The sequence below is a fragment of the Natator depressus genome, chromosome 5, assembly GCF_965152275.1.
Source record: "Natator depressus isolate rNatDep1 chromosome 5, rNatDep2.hap1, whole genome shotgun sequence".
Classification (NCBI taxonomy): Eukaryota; Metazoa; Chordata; order Testudines; family Cheloniidae; genus Natator; species Natator depressus.
The window spans coordinates 5,987,347-6,003,025 of record NC_134238.1 but is presented as its reverse complement, the minus strand read 5'-3'; the positions used below and the strand labels follow the sequence as shown (position 1 = coordinate 6,003,025).

At 42.5% G+C, this 15,679-nt stretch overlaps 1 protein-coding gene across 4 annotated transcripts in view; it reads right to left on the bottom strand.

The window, feature by feature from the left end:
- The window catches only part of KIAA1328 (KIAA1328 ortholog), a 269,075-nt gene that overhangs the window by 73,696 nt on the left and 179,700 nt on the right, over positions 1 to 15,679 (bottom strand). For 3 of the 4 annotated variants that reach the window (XM_074952292.1, XM_074952291.1, XM_074952289.1), the window contains 2 exons: positions 11,971 to 12,653; positions 6,209 to 6,310 (listed from right to left, as the gene is read on the bottom strand). In XM_074952292.1, the coding sequence (XP_074808393.1) occupies positions 6,209 to 6,310; positions 11,971 to 12,653 (785 nt within the window). The remainder of the gene's footprint in view (positions 1 to 6,208; positions 6,311 to 11,970; positions 12,654 to 15,679) is intronic. The other variant, XM_074952290.1, reaches the window with a different exon arrangement.

The window sequence follows — 15,679 nt, the reverse complement described above, 5'->3', positions numbered from 1 at the left end:
GATGGCCCCAGGTGTGAAATAACAGGGGTGCTGCCGTTTGCTACTGAAATGCACTGGCAAAGCTGTATGTGATGGAGTCCTCAAGGACTGGAAATGCTGGGGTGCTGCAGGTTAGGACAGAAGTCCATTTGCATAATTGTGAGGATTGATTTTTTTTTTTAAACAAAGAGTGTGTGAAATCACATGCCTGCCAAGTCATTCTTTTGCATTTATATTTAATTGTCTTGAATATTTGGACACATCGGCATAGCTAGCATAAGATACATAACAATTCAAACAATCCTAAAAAAAATAGAGTCAATAATATGTATTTAACAAGGAGCAAAGATAACTGTCACCTTCTCTCATAAAATAATAAAAAAGTTATACCGTAAACATAAAATTTTCTAAAAGACCCTTGAGAGTGTTCCCTCCTAGAACTATCACCATAACAACGAACATTTCAATAGAGGGAAAGTGCTATTAAATTCTGTGTTTGATATTTCCAGCTAACTAAAAATATAAGAGGGAAAAACACACAAGGGTGAGATAGATCCACACACACAAATGAGAAAAGTGTTTGATGACATAAGTGGCTACAAATTACATCTGGAAAATCTCTAGTACTGAAGGAAAAAAATCCTGTAACAGGTACTGTCCATTCAAAGCGTGCCTCTATATAACAAACATATTTGATACTAATTTTCTCAAATGTTCCTACATGAAAACATGTTCAGGTGAGGGTTGAGGTAGGCTGGCAGAATTGTGTGAGGACCCAGCAATGGATTAACAGAGGGTGCTATAGGTAAGAAAGGAACAAGGTGCATTGACAGAGATGCTGAAGGGATGAAGCGATGCAACAGCAAGGAATGCTATAGGTTAGAATTTAAGCACGCAGAAAGTTAAAAGGAGGGGTCCTTGCACAGCATCTCACTGAACTATACCTGGCTCTAGTCAGAGCTATTAGACAGCCCTCATTTCCCTGGTGTACTATATTCATATTCAAAAGTAAGATTAAACAAAGGGGAAAGTAGTGGATTGTTTTAAAATTCCACTCTTCCTGATGCAGTTATCAGGAGTATGCACAAAAGCAGGTGCCATGTCAACTGATCCTCCTGAATGAGCAGGGAGTGGGTACTTGAGCATGTACCAGGCATCAGCACCTGAGAGATAGGGAATGTGTTTTTAAAAGCTGTTTTAAGCTAATCAAATACAGAAGGTTATGCTTTTATTTTTGAATATTTTAAAGCATCTTACACCCTGGGGAAGACTTGAAAAGAAATTCTACAAACAGAACTTGCCTCTAATTTTAGATGTTATACATCTCTTGCTGAAGATCTGTCCTGGACTCACCCAGGTGCACACCAAGCTAGTTTAAACTATCCCCAATAAACCCCTGCTCCCATGGCTGTGCCTGGGAGAACTGGAAATCCTGCAACTGCAGATTCTTCAGCTGCCTAGAGATGGCCAATCTGTGTATCAGGAAAAGAGCATTCCTCCCAAACAAGTCCCTCCTTCTGTTTACACCTGACAGTGAAGTGACAAATTCAGCATTACAAATTCGCATCAGGACGATCCAAGCAGGCAGAGATGGGCAACATTTGTTGAAAGGCTTTGATAATTAGTTAAACTATAAAGGGTACTTATGGTAGAGGAAATGAAACACACATTCAAAAGTTTGGTATATTTAAAGTGCTCCCCAGAGTCAAAGTTTCCCCTTCCACAAACAGACTGATAGCCATGAATAGCTCAGACAGAAATCAAACTGCTCTGTATTTGCTCTTGAAATTTTTTCTTCAAGTAGGTAAAAAATTATGCTCTACAGGAGATGACAAGATGCCTTTAAAGTACATACCTCATTTCTGACTACAATTACCTTTCGCTAGCTTGGCACAGCTGCATGCTCCTATTTGCTTTTGTTTTTCCATTAAGGGCTCGTCCATTATTTGTACCCATCCTATGAATGCCAATGATGCAGATTCCCTTGCCTACGATTCTCTCCACAGATAATACAGAATAAATTGCAATTAGATTTTGGTAATTGTAGATAATTAACTCAAAATGAGCTGTTAATTATAAAAATCTATGTTTTTCAGTTCTTGATTGTATTATTTATTTTACTTGTAAATTTCAAGGTCTCACTCGAGCAAGTTTAATATTTTAAATACTTTTGGCAATTTTTTTTAAAAATACCAAGAGAATTTTAAAGTGAGCTTTGCTTATTTGAAAATTAAAATTACTTTTTGGGGAGGTTCCCTTGAGAAGCTCATCCAAACTGGAAGGTAAACAGGGTTGGTTTTCCATCATGATTCTTAATATTTTCTACAGCAAAAAGCCTTTGGCATTTCACTACAACTTTCAGATTGCTTAGAAGAGAACAGTTCCCGCCTCCCATTCCAGCCACACTCACGCGCACCCTTTTCTGAGATTGAAAAAAAAATCACTTCTACATTCAAATGCATAAAGGAGACAAATGGACTTGTCTTCATAGCCTCTTCCAGCCTTGCATTAGATTAAATTATTTAGGGAGCATTCATCTGGTAACCTTTGCAAAACTGAAGACTGAGTACAAGAAACAAACTTTCAGATGCCTTGCTGCCAAACTTTGGAACCAGCTGGCGTTGTGACTTGGGACTGCAGAAATGCATATTAACTTTGAAAAATTACTGTGGGTTTAATCAAGGGAATGAGAGAGAGAGAGAGAAAGGGAAGAAGCCTTATAAAATCTGGAACTCATTTTCTAAACAATGCAGTTTTTCTTCATTTCCCTCCTATATTAAGTAGACTTTTGTAGGTTTTGGCAACCTATTGCAAAAAGACTTGTAGATGTTCTAGGTTACATTTCTCCTCAACAGAGTGCAATCCTATAATATATTTAATTAGATCTATTTTCTGAATCTCCTTTGCTACAGTGATCATGGAATCACATGGTTTTGTAAAACAGGAAAAAATAAATGAGGATCACTTTTAGGACTCTCCTTCTCAGCTCTGGTGGTAACCTAAGTTTAAAATACAATAGACTCCACTACTTGTTAACACAAAGGTGATTGGATAATCAGGAAAGCTTATGCCCAAGTAAATTTCAGAGTGGTAGCCGTGTTAGTCTGTATCAGCAAAAACAACGAGGAGTCCTTGTGGCACCTTAGAGACTAGCAACTTTATTTGGGCATAAGCTTTCGTGGGCTACAATCCACTTCATCAGATACATGGAGTGGAAAATAAAGGAGCAGGTATAAATACATGAAAGGATGGGAGTTGCTTTACCAAGTGTGAGGTCAGTCTAATGAGATTTGTTAGTCTCTAAAGTGCCACAAGGACTCCTTGCTGTTTTTACTGGATAATCAGTAACTCATATAGGCGAAAGAACAAACTAGCAAGTCCATGAGGAAGATATCACACCCCACTGTTGTATTAATTTAAATGGAATACACGAGTCAAAAGAGTTGAAGGTATTGACATGACCCTGTCGCTGTCCAACATTAAACAGTGGTAAACAAGGTTCAGGGTTTGGTAGACACAGACCTCAGATTGCTTAGTACCATGGCAAACACACTATTAAACAGCCTTTTTAACTTTTTATTAAAGATACAGAAAGAAGGAAAAACAGTTAAAGTATATGAAATGCAAGGTATTAAGTAAGGCTTTCATTTTAACAACATCCTCATTCCATGTAGCAGGAGAGGATCTTTCGAAGGAAAAAAAACCCTTGCCTGATGATCTCTTAGAGGGCATTAAAGATAGGAATAACTGTCCTTTTGGGTAAATGAGAAGTAGTTAGTTGGATACACTGGCGTTATTGTTGTTGCTGCTGTTGTACAAGTCCAACCCTATTTCCCAGAAAGCATAACAAGGCAAACAAAGGGGAAAGAAAAGAACAGCAAAGATAGAAAATACAGCAACTGTCCCTGGTGTTGAATGTCACTTGCAACCTCACTGCTGGAAAAACACAAGCATAGCCCGTGGTCTTATTAGCCACTCCAAGACCTGGCAAACTTGTACCAACATTGAGCTGTTTAGGGCATTCTTTTTAGCAGCCTCTTTCCTGTCACAGAGATACAGCGGTGTTACAAAATATACAGTCTTGGCCAGACTCTTATTAAATAGAAAACAAAAAGAGAGGGATAGGAAAAAAGAAATAAAGTGGGGAAGGAAAAGGACAAACTGGGAGGGAGTATATATGACAAAGTTTCACATCCCAAGTGGTGGTCAGCATGCAACTAAAGCCAGTGGATGTCATCGGGGTCCCTTTCTTTCTGGACTGATCTGGTCAGGACATTTCTCTCAATTAGGATGAAGGAGGACCAGGATCCTAAGAGACAGTGGGGGTGGCAGCCATGATGGTGAAGTTCGCTCCTTCCTGTTCTTTCAGGCAGCCAGCATTGCAGGAACCAGTTCTGCCCACAAAGTCGTCTTCTTAGAAGGACCTCAGAAGAGAGTGGGGGTGGAATAGCCCATCCCCACGTTATTTTGTCAACCAATTATGGCTAATTTCCAACACACCAATTTTGGTTCATTGATTTCCAGTCTTACAGTATCCTTGTTTACACAGTCCTTGAATTATATCAGTGGGATTTTTTGTTTGGGCTAATTCAGCCTCTCTCTTTTTTCACCTTTTCCCATTAACATTTATGACAGTTTATTGCGACGTTTTATGAACTTTCACTCACTTCTCACTGTGGAGCTCACAATTAGTGTAAATTTGTAGGCCCAATTATTCCTCTACCATCCCATCCCCAACCAAGACTGAAGAAAAGAAAATACAGAAGGAAATGAATACCATTCACCAGGCAGCAAAACAAAAAACACCTAACCCAAGGTTGGTAAGCTTGGGGGAGCGGGGGCGGAGGAGAGATTAGAACCACAGAAGGCACACCTGCAATTTCTGGTCCAGCAGCAAGTGCTGCCTTCCTGGGTGCACACATTTACTTGAGTTCTGCTGCTTGCTGTTCATGATTTGCAGGGATGAGAAGAGCATTTATTGGGTCAGAGACTGCAGGGTTGGCTTGTGATGAGCCAACACACTGCTGAGCCTGCATCTACCCTTATTATTCTACCATGTCCAGTCAATGTGTGGAGGTAGGAGGAGAGGACTGACCCAGGAAGCCACTTCTGACACCTAGAGTTCTTGTCTAGCCGTTTGCTTGAGCACCCTAAAGAGTGAGAAAGGTTTTCTTTGGCACTGAGAGGCCTGTATACTTTTTTATTCTCTCCTTCCTGTTTGCTGAGAAGAGGTCTTACACAAAGCCTTTGACCAACGCCTCAGCGCCAAAAGATATATAATGCCAAACTGACTAACCTCTGGCAGGAGACTGCACTGTCAGTCAGGTCAGAGGCCAGAAAGGGGAATTGTATCCGGGAAGGGTTTTAGAAGCAAAAGAGATTTTCATGCTCCAAATGGGACTGAGGACAGGTGATCCAGAAGTGCCATTAAGATGGAGATCGACCACATGTGCACTTGTAGACTTCCTCCAGTCACTGGGAAATGCCACAGCTATCTACCACGCACTCAGAGAACTCCCAACTGACCTCAGAAAACATGAAAGTTAGCATGACTTCATTGGGAATTTTGCATGAGTAAGGACTGCCAGATCAGACAATTATTAATTATATGAATTCCAATACTGTTTAGAGGCCCCAATTGAGATCAAGGTCCCATTGTGCTAGGCACTGTACAAACGCCTAGTAAGACAGTCCTTGGCCTGAACAGCTTACAATCTAAAAAGACAAGACAACAAAGGATAGCATTATTGCTATTATAAAGATGAGGAACTGAGGCACAGAGAGACTCAGGGTATATCTACACTGCATTAAAACACGCCTGGATGGCCTGTGTCAGCTAGCTTGGGCTGCAGGACTATAAAACTGCAGTGTAGACATACAGGCTCTGGGACCCTTTGATGGAGGAGGGTTCCAGAGTCTGGCCTGCATGAGCCAAGGTCACACACAAAGTCTGCAACAGAGCAGAGAACTGACGCCAGCTCTCCCGAGTCTCTGTCAAGTGCTTTAACCACAAGACCATCCTTTCTTTTTGTTATGAATACATTTGCTAGAGACCAATCTAGACTATTTCATGAGGTCTTTCCTGGTTAGCAGCATTTAACCCAACTCAAATAGAAATACAGACCAAAAATATGCACTTGGCAGCCAATAACATCTTTTTGAGAATGAAGAAAATACACCAACACTTAGAAGTACTTGCTAACGGTTAAAAGAAAATAAGAGAGATTACCTTAGCCCCATGCCAGTGCCATTCATCATAAGGGTTGGTCCTCCTGGCCCGCCTGGTGCTTCATCAGTGACCACGTCTGAATCAAAAACTTGGCCCTTAAATCTGGAAATGTGGAGTTAGTTAGCTTTACATCCTGGGGAAGCTATTGTACCTGCAGCCACCTTCACCCCCAACACACACAAAAGGGTGAACTCTGATCAGAGCACTTTATACAGAGAAGCTTTCACAAAACCTCTCCATTTTCTCTCTTACACCTCTCAGTTTTGGGGAAACAGCTTCCACCTGCTGCCTTTGTTTCTGAGGGTTGTGGTTGACAAAAAATTGTTTAATTCTACTGATTTCAAAGCACTTGATCTCTTGAGAAATATGAGAAAAACTATGAGAAATATTCATGCTTCGCCACACCAAGGGATGCCCTAGCACCTGGCAAGAGCTCAAGGGCGGCATGAAAACTGCATAAAATATAGGAGATTGCAGCTGTTCTCCATCTTTAATATGGTGATGCAGTCCCAGGCAACCGTAGGTCTCAACAGATGATGTTCCCTCTTTATCGGAGTATCCCCTCCTCTGTTCAAATAAAGAGAGAAAATAGCATGCAGGAAAGTTTCCCTTTCTATTATAATAAAGATCCAATTTCTGGCCCTCATGGATAGTAACTGAAAGGACCTTAAACCTGTCACTGAGCCAGGACTGAAGATGGCCAATTCTGCACCTCAAGCTAGTGTAATTTTGGGCTGCCCTGAAGTGTAATTAAACATACCTAGAGGAGTCTGTAGCAGGGCAGTCACCCCACTCCAGTTTGGAAGGGATTAAAAAAACAGCTGCCCCAGGGAGACAAGCATAAGCGGGCTTGAGGCAGCCAATCAGGGCCCGACTAGGCCAGTATAAGAAGGGTTCCTGGGGAAAAGGAAGGACTTGGCTGCTTGGTAGAGACAGGGATACCTTGGATAGAGCAGTACCAGGAAAAGGCAGGCTGAGCTGGGGAGCTCTGGCCTAGCGACCTCCCAGGCTGAGGCTTTGCGGCAAAGGCCTGAGGAGGTACTAGGGCTGCAGGGAGGCAGCCAGGGCAAAAAAAAGCAGCAGGTCCGACCCCCTTGCCAGTGATGAGTGGCCATTACAGACTGAAGTTTGCCCCTAAGAGAAGGGGCTAGATGACTGGCAGTAGCCACTGAGGCAAGGGAGTTGGGAGTCTCCTGGGAGGGAAGACCCAGAGTGTGGGGACACTACGGTGGGGCAGCATCCCAAGGTAAGGGGCACCGGGGTCCAGGAGGGACACGGGGCCAGAGGTGGAGGAGACAACAGGGGCAGGTAACAGATGGTGAGACACCGGCCCATAGAGGGCGTTCCGGAGCCAGATGAGCTAATTCCCAGATGGACCAGCAGGAGGCACCACACTGGTGAGTGCCCTGCCTTGCTACAGAGTCATTTCCCCCACCATTGAAATGCAGTCACCTCTGGTGTGAAAAGTGACAGCCATTATACAAGCAGAGCACATGGGATTGAAGAATACTGTGCCCATTTGAAACGGCAGGAGGGAATTTACGGAGACAGAATGCAATTATGTTAGAATTTGGCCATGAAAAAGGGCTAATGCCTGCCCTTGCAAAAAGATATATAGGCATTTTAAGAGCCACTAACTAGTACAAGTGGTCAGGACCTTTTTTTACTTCTCATTTAAACGACGACACATCTAGCACCTCAGAATGGGCCTAATCCAGCACTGCACAATTCTACCCATTGAGAGAGAGGGACAGCCAAATAAATTAACATTAGCTGGTTTTGTTTATCTGTCTTTTACTATCCTCGTGATAGTAAAAGATTAGTGAATAGATAAAGTTCCTTCCTTAGTGAGTCTTCCTGACAATTTAGCAAGGTGTATTTGAATGATTAAGTAAACAAATCTTTGTCATCTGCAGACCTTAGAAGTAATTCTGTGGTTAGCAAGTAGACCAAAGAGGAGAATCACAAAGCTAAAACTAAAACAGGAAAGGTGACATTTGAGAAGGATACCTGTAAATATTAGGCATGTGCAGATATTTGATGTAGATAGTTCAATTGCATTTAACTCTAAAGAGATTGCAAGAGAACCTCTTACATTCAGATTGCTACGGTGTAGGTGCCTTATTTGAAGATGAGATGGCAAATGTACAAGCATCTGCACCTCTGGGAAGAGGTAATGGAAAATATTTTCAAGACTCAGGCTATTCATTTATGGACGCTCCTCTGTACTTTTTTCTAGAAACTACAGCTTTGCCAAACTTGAAATCTTTTCAGAGAAACTGGTTTAAATAGGTGCAATTATAGTAACAAGAATGACACCATTACAGAGATATTCAAGAGTCCTTTTGTTGGGCAGCCAATGCCTCTCAGAAGACTCTGAAAATATTCATTTTAAAAGCAACTCTGCCTATGTGTCCTTTATATTCTACTTACTTTTTATTAGTAGGATATATGCATAGAAACAGGATATTTGAAGATTAAATGGTCAGTTTTCAGAATGGAGAGAGGTAAATAATGGTGTCTCCCAGGGGTCTGTACTGGGACCAGTCCTGTTCAACATATTCATAAATGATCTGGAAAAATGGGTAAACAGTGAGGTGGCAAAATTTGCAGATGATACAAAACTACTCAAGATAGTTAAGTCCAAAGCAGACTGCGAAGAGTTACAAAGGGATCTCACAAAACTGGGTGACTGGGCAACAAAATGGCAGATGAAACTCAATGTTGATAAATGAAAAGTAATGGAGACCGGAAAATATAATCCCAACTACACATATAAAATGATAGGGTGTAAATTAGCTGTTACCACTCAAGAAAGAGATCTTGGAGTCATTGTGGATAGTTCTCTGAAAACATCCACTCAGTGAGCAGCTGCAGTCAAAAAAGCGAACAGAATGTTGGGAATCATTAGGGAAGGGATGATAAGAAGACAGAAAATATCATATTGCCTCTATATAAATCCATGGTAACGCCCACATCTTGAATACTACATGCAGATGTGGTTGCCCCATTTCAAAAAAGATATATTGGAATTGGAAAAGGTACAGAAAAGGGCAATACAAACGATTTGGGGTATGGAACAGCTTCCATATGAGGAGAGATTAATAAGACTGGGACTTTTCAGCTTGGAAAAGAAGTGACAAAGAGGAGATATGTTAGAGGACTATAAAATCATGACCAGTGTGGAGAAAGTGAATAAGGAAATGTTATTTACTCCTTCTGATAACACAAGAGCCGGGGTGACCAAATGAAAATAATAGGCAGCAGGTTTAAAACAAAACAAAAGGATATATTTCTTCACACAAAGCAGTCAACCTATGGAACTCTTTGCAAGAGAATGTTGTGAAGGCCAAGACTATCACAGGGTTCAAAAAAGAACTAGATAAGTTCATGGAGGATAGCTAATGGCTATTAGCCAGGATGGGCAGGAATGCAAAACCATGTCTGAAGTGTCCCTATTCTCTGTTTGCCAGGAGCTGTGAATGGGTGACAAGGAATGGATCACTTGATTCCCTGTTCTGTTCATTCTCTCTGAAGAACCTGGCATTGGCCACTATTGGAAGACAGCATACCTGGCTAGATAGACCATTGGTCTGACCCTGTATGGCTTTTCTTATGTTCTTAAGAATACATCTGTTCCTACTTACTTCTCACCTGAAGTTATAATCCTTTGTGACCTCAGTCATTTCCAACTGTGATCAGATGTTTACCCCACACTTACCTGGAAAGGGTTAATGCAGATGGGAAAGGTGGCTAATTAACCCAACAGGCCACAGATGAGGTTGAATCAGGTGGCCAGGTAAACCCAAGACTGAGTGAGGGAGCCCAGCTGAGGAGGAATGATCTGGGCTGGGACTATAAAGACAGGAAATAGTGGGGGCTGCTGGGAGAGTCTGCAGTCATTCCCTGAGAGAAGGGAGGTGTGTTTGAGCTGGCAAACCCGGGGGGAGCCAGGGAGGTAGGACAGGGGTCAGGGAAAGGCACTAAGGTCTAGAAGCGAATAGGCCTTGATTGCTCTCTAGAGGGTCCCTAAGCCAGAACCCGGAGCAGAGGGTGGACCTGGGTTCCCCTGCCAACCATTAAGAGAGTGGCACTACGAGGAAGACTGCCTAGGACTGCTTGAAAGGAAAGACTTTCTGATCCTGGAAGGGGAAAACCATTTGGTGATCTGGAGGCAGGGCTAAGTCACAAAGAGGCAGGGCTAAGTCTCAAGGAGTGAGACAGAGGGCCACAGACCAAGACAGAGAGGTGGAGAGACGGTGCGCAAACTTGGGAAGGGGCATTGACCTCAAGCTATTCCCCAGAGTGACCAGGAGGAGGTGCCATCCCAGTGGTGAGTGGAGCGCCCTGTCACATCAACGCACAGACAATTGTGACTGCCTCTGATCACATAGGCATGTGAAAACTAACTAAATACAACTAATTTTTGGATTGCATATTACATACAGAAGCAGCAGAGAAAGTTACTTCACAGAGTACAGTTTATACAGGCAAAAAACTCCTTCAGCTATAATATTCCCTTTTAAAACTTGAAAAGCAGTTGTGGGGTTGGAGGGAAAAGAGAGAGTACATGCGTGGGATGCAGGTCATGTAATTCAGAATCTTGTGGGATCCCCTTGTCAGTGACACTTTTAAAATAATATCTACATCAAAGCTCTCATCAAATCCTCTTGCTGTTTCCTTTACAAGACTGCTAAACTCCATCCATTCCTCCCTCTCCCTTCCACTAAAATGCTTGTATTCAACTGAGTTATATCTCCTCTTTCTAGGGCAACTTCTTCTTCTGTGGTTTCAATACATCTCCTCTATCCTCTCCTCACTGCCAGTTTATATAAAATGTTTTTGCTAAATCTGTCTTCCCCTCTACCACTCTGTCAAACCCTTGCACCAATATCTTCCAGGGCAAGCTCTCACCTTCTACATCCAGTGAAAGCATCTCATTTTCAACTCAAGACGCTGCACAATTCTGACCTGTCTACATCCCTGTTCTTATTTCCTCCTCCCCACTAACCCTTCCACTGCTTAAGCACCTCCCATGCTTCAGCCCAACAACCTCTCTTGTATCTTCTTTCCACTTATTTTCCATGGGGCCCCTCACTCTCTAGGGCCTCTCTTCTTTACCTCCCTTAAAACAACCCCCCTGTTTAAATCTCTCTTTAAACCCACTTTTTTCAGGTAACCTTTCATCAAACACCACCCAGAATTCAAGACTGGACTCTCAGTTGGGGTTTTGTGTGTCTGTATTGTCCGAATCTGATTTACATCATAGTCCCTTGAGCAAAGAACCACATCTTCCCTTATGTCTGTACAGCTGAGTAAAGCATCAGCACTCAAAGTCTATAGACACACAGCTCTCATTCCCCTCTACTCCTCTTCCTGCTTCCTTTCTTTTATCTAGCACATTAACCTTACTGCTCATTCTGTCTCTTTCTCCCACTCATGGTTTTGGCACCTTCTATAATGCTGTTCCTACACCCTGAACTCCTTGTTCTACTCCACTAAAGTCCCCCCTCAAAGATAATTTCTTCCACCAATTTTCCTATCTTATTCTAGACCAACAGTCCTCACACTCTTCTTTACCTTAACTGTTGTCCCATGTCTAGTCTCGTGGTTATAGTATTGTCTAGTTTAAATTCCAAGTTCTTCAGGGCACAGAGCATGTCTTACTCTGTGTTTCTCAATGCTCCATGTAAATGTTTGGTACCACAGAAATTCGTCATACACTAACAACTATCCTCTATCTGTAAACCTCACAAACTCACCTATTGTAATCCAGCCTGGATTTGTGTAGCTGTTGCTGCTTCAGAAGTAGTTTTGCTTCCTGTTTAGCAAGCAAATGCTGGAGACGTTCCTTTTCAACTTCCAGCTCCATTTTCTGCAGCAGAAGCTGCTGTCTTCTTTCCTCAGACAGCCTTTTACTACGCTCTGTTTCTTTTGATCCAGAGTCCACACTGTCATTCATCCCAGAAACACGAGAAAGCCTAGAGTAATCACAGGTTTCATGAAGCGGCCCAGAATGTCTTTTGGGTACATGGCTGACCTTTTGGCTATCCTGAATGTTCTCCAAGCTTCCTGGCTGCCTAGAAGCCCAATGACTCATTTGGTGAGGACAAGTGTTTGGAAATTCACTCATTCTCTGGCCCACATCAGGAGCCATTTGTGTGTGGTATGGGCCCCTTTCCTTTGCTGACAGCATCATATTGTTACATTTTCTGTGCAAGCCATTTTCTGCTGGACATTCATTGAGAACCTCCTGTTGGTTGTACTGGGCTGTGGTCCCATGAGCATGATTATTTCTACAGTGCAGAGGTACTGAAAACAGGGCTGAACTTCCAGACTGTGATGCTTTATTGTTCTTGTATAACGTTTGCGGTCTAGCTATACTTAGATAAGAACCATCCAGTTCCAAAGGTGGTAGCTGGCACGGACTCTTCTTGTTGGATACCTACGATAAGAGAAACAAGCTATCATCTTTCAAAATTTAACATAGAATGTTAAATTGTATTGTTCCTTAGCAAAATTTGCTTCTCATCATCAGTTCACAGAGTAAAGTTGTCATACCAGTACTGGGAGATTCGATGCATTTGCTGATGGACATCTAGCAAGACTCCTATAATGTTGATCAAAAGGCAGAGATAAGCCTGCTATCAAATCTACATTTCAATCAGTCTACACAACTACAATAAATATGAAACTACTGTCTGCAGGATCCTCAGCATAAACAAGTAGCTTCAGAGTACCAAGTAGTTGTGAGTATCTAGGGTTACATAAAATCAACTAGAAGAGTGGCAAAAAACATTAAATGTTAATGTATGAAAATGTTTAATTTTGAATGCCAAGCCAAAAAATCCATTCAGCCACTATAAATACTCTTTGATTGGCCATTACACAGCAGGAGATTTGATGTAAAACATTTCACCTTGCACTGAATGGGATATTACTTACCACCGGAAATTTGATGAGAGTTTCTGAAATGTCTTTACAGAAACACAGATAAAAACCAACCACTTTCCGTAAAATATAGTTCTACTTCAAAAGCTGTCATTTAAATAAAAAAACATGTTTAAATTCAGCTATAAATGTAAGTAATTTTTCAATTAAGTTGGGCAAGTGATTATACTCGGATAAAACTCTGCAGAAAGAAAGCAGTTGTAATTCACATTTGTCATCCCAATGAAAAGTGAACTCGTAGTGGGTGTGTTATACTCATGGCTGTTATGTAAGGGACATCAGAATCCTGCTTATTTCCTGGAGTATCCTTGCACTGCGGTTTGTCTCGGCAGTTAAGCATTTGTGTTGCTATGCACATCAGAACAGCAGTGAATCACTCACTCATAGCTCTTTTCCTAGTTGTGTGCGTTAATTTCAGTAACATATTGCATTTAAACTCTGTTTCAGCCCTCAGGCTCTTTGTCAAAGATTTAACTGTGTTTAATTGCAGAAGCCAAGTTTGTTAAAGATAGACCACTTTAGCAGCAGCAAGCAAGCTGAAATTTGGTGGTCACTGATGGACAGAAAATTACAATTTGTATTCTGGTAGCACACACAATGGATTAGCTGCTGTCCATATGCACTGGAAGACAATCTCTGCCCCAAAGATCTTAGATTTAAGAATGCAAGAAACATACAAAGTGTTGGAGAGGAATCTAATCCAACTATGTATAGTTTTTGTATGCATTATTTACATTCTTTATATAAACCAACATATCAAATCTATTTGACTGCCCCTCAGCTCCTTCCTTGTGAGTTTCTTGTAGGTCTCAGAGAAAATAAAATAATGTAGAGTATCCCCTAAATATTGATATTTGATTATTTTCAGTTTTGTTTTTACAAAAATTTACTCTTCACCATATGATTGAAAGCCGCATATGCCACGTTTTGCCCCATGAAACCCAATGAGTTGGAGGCATCTGCATTAGTGTCAGCACTAAACGTGCAAGGAAAATCTGATGCTAGGACTGGGTGAAAAGTGCAGGACATTAAAATATTTCAGAAATCAGAGGGGCCGCCAGGAGGGCAACCTACCAGAATTTCAACATGTTGCCAGAAGGCAATCAGAGTTGTTTGTTATTTGTTTAGTGCCATCGCTGTGCATGATGATTTTACAGACAAATAAAAACACACTCCCATGTCCCAAGGACTTTATAATCTAAATTAAATACCACACAGAAAGAGATTTCTGGCAACAAATAAAAGATGGGGTGCAAGATGTTAAGGGATATGAGAGAAAAGACCATAAAATAATCCTGCAGCTACCTGTTATACATCTACTCCTGGGTAAATTCCTCGCAATTGTGGCACAGCAGAAAAATGCCCCCCTTCCCCCCCCCCCCGCAGATTCCCTTTGCTTCCTTGCAGAAATCGGGGAAGCAAAGAGAAGCTGCATCAATACTCATTCACCCCCTCCCTGGCAGCTGGACAGCTCAGACACATCTGTTTGGGCAGCTGGGGGGCGGGGAGAAGGGGGAGAAGGTAAATCACTGGTGGGAGGGGGGTCTCGGGAGGCTCTGGCTTCCCAGGGATGTTAGTCCCAGCTTGGGGGGAGAGGGATTGAGGCCCCCCTCCCCCTTCCATCTGAGGCTGGGTCAGATCAAGCCCCAGAAACTTCCTCTGGCTGCAGCAAGCTCTGCACCATGGGTGTGTGTGTGGGAGAGGCTTGGAGGGGCGGCGGGGATTGGTTCAGCAGGGGGGGCTGTTGGGTGTGGGGAGGTCTGGATGCACGGGGTTGGGCAGATGGGGAGCAGCTCCTTGTACAGTGAGCCCACCCACACACCCGGAATCCCCCCCACTGAGCCCCTCCACATCAGGAGTCCCCTGCACCCAGAAGCCCCCACTGAGCCCCCCAAACCTCCACCCTGCCAAGTGTCACCTTCTGCATCAGGAGCCCCCCACATCTGGACCCCCACCCCACTGAGCTCCAACCAGCTGCACCCTGACCCCCCACTCCACTAAGTTCCACTCCCCCAGCCCTCCCCACTGAGCCCTAACCACCTTCACCTGGACTCCCCTGCAGAGTCCCATTCCCCCTGGACCCAGAACCCCGCACCAAGCCCTGTGCATCCAGATTCCCCCCTGGACCCAGGCCCCCCACCGAGCTGCCCGCACCCAGATTGCGCCACATAGAACCTTGGTACTCTTGAGGGAATTCTGCACCAAAAAATTAAAAATTTAATATTCTGCAAAGTTGTGCATATATTAATTATCAAAATAACACAAACAACAACAATATAATCACACCATTTTCAATTATTTTGGTAATTTATTTCAAAATACTTGTCAGCAAATCATTTAAAATGGTATGATTATATTGTGTTATTTTGACAAATATGCAGAATTTTAAAATATTGTGCGCAGAATATTTAATTTTTTGGTGCAGAATTCCCTAAGGAGTAACATCTCACTTCTCACCTTACCAAGTTTAGGGCACTCTTGGGGAAAAAGGACTGCAAGTTGGGTTGGTTCCCAAACTCC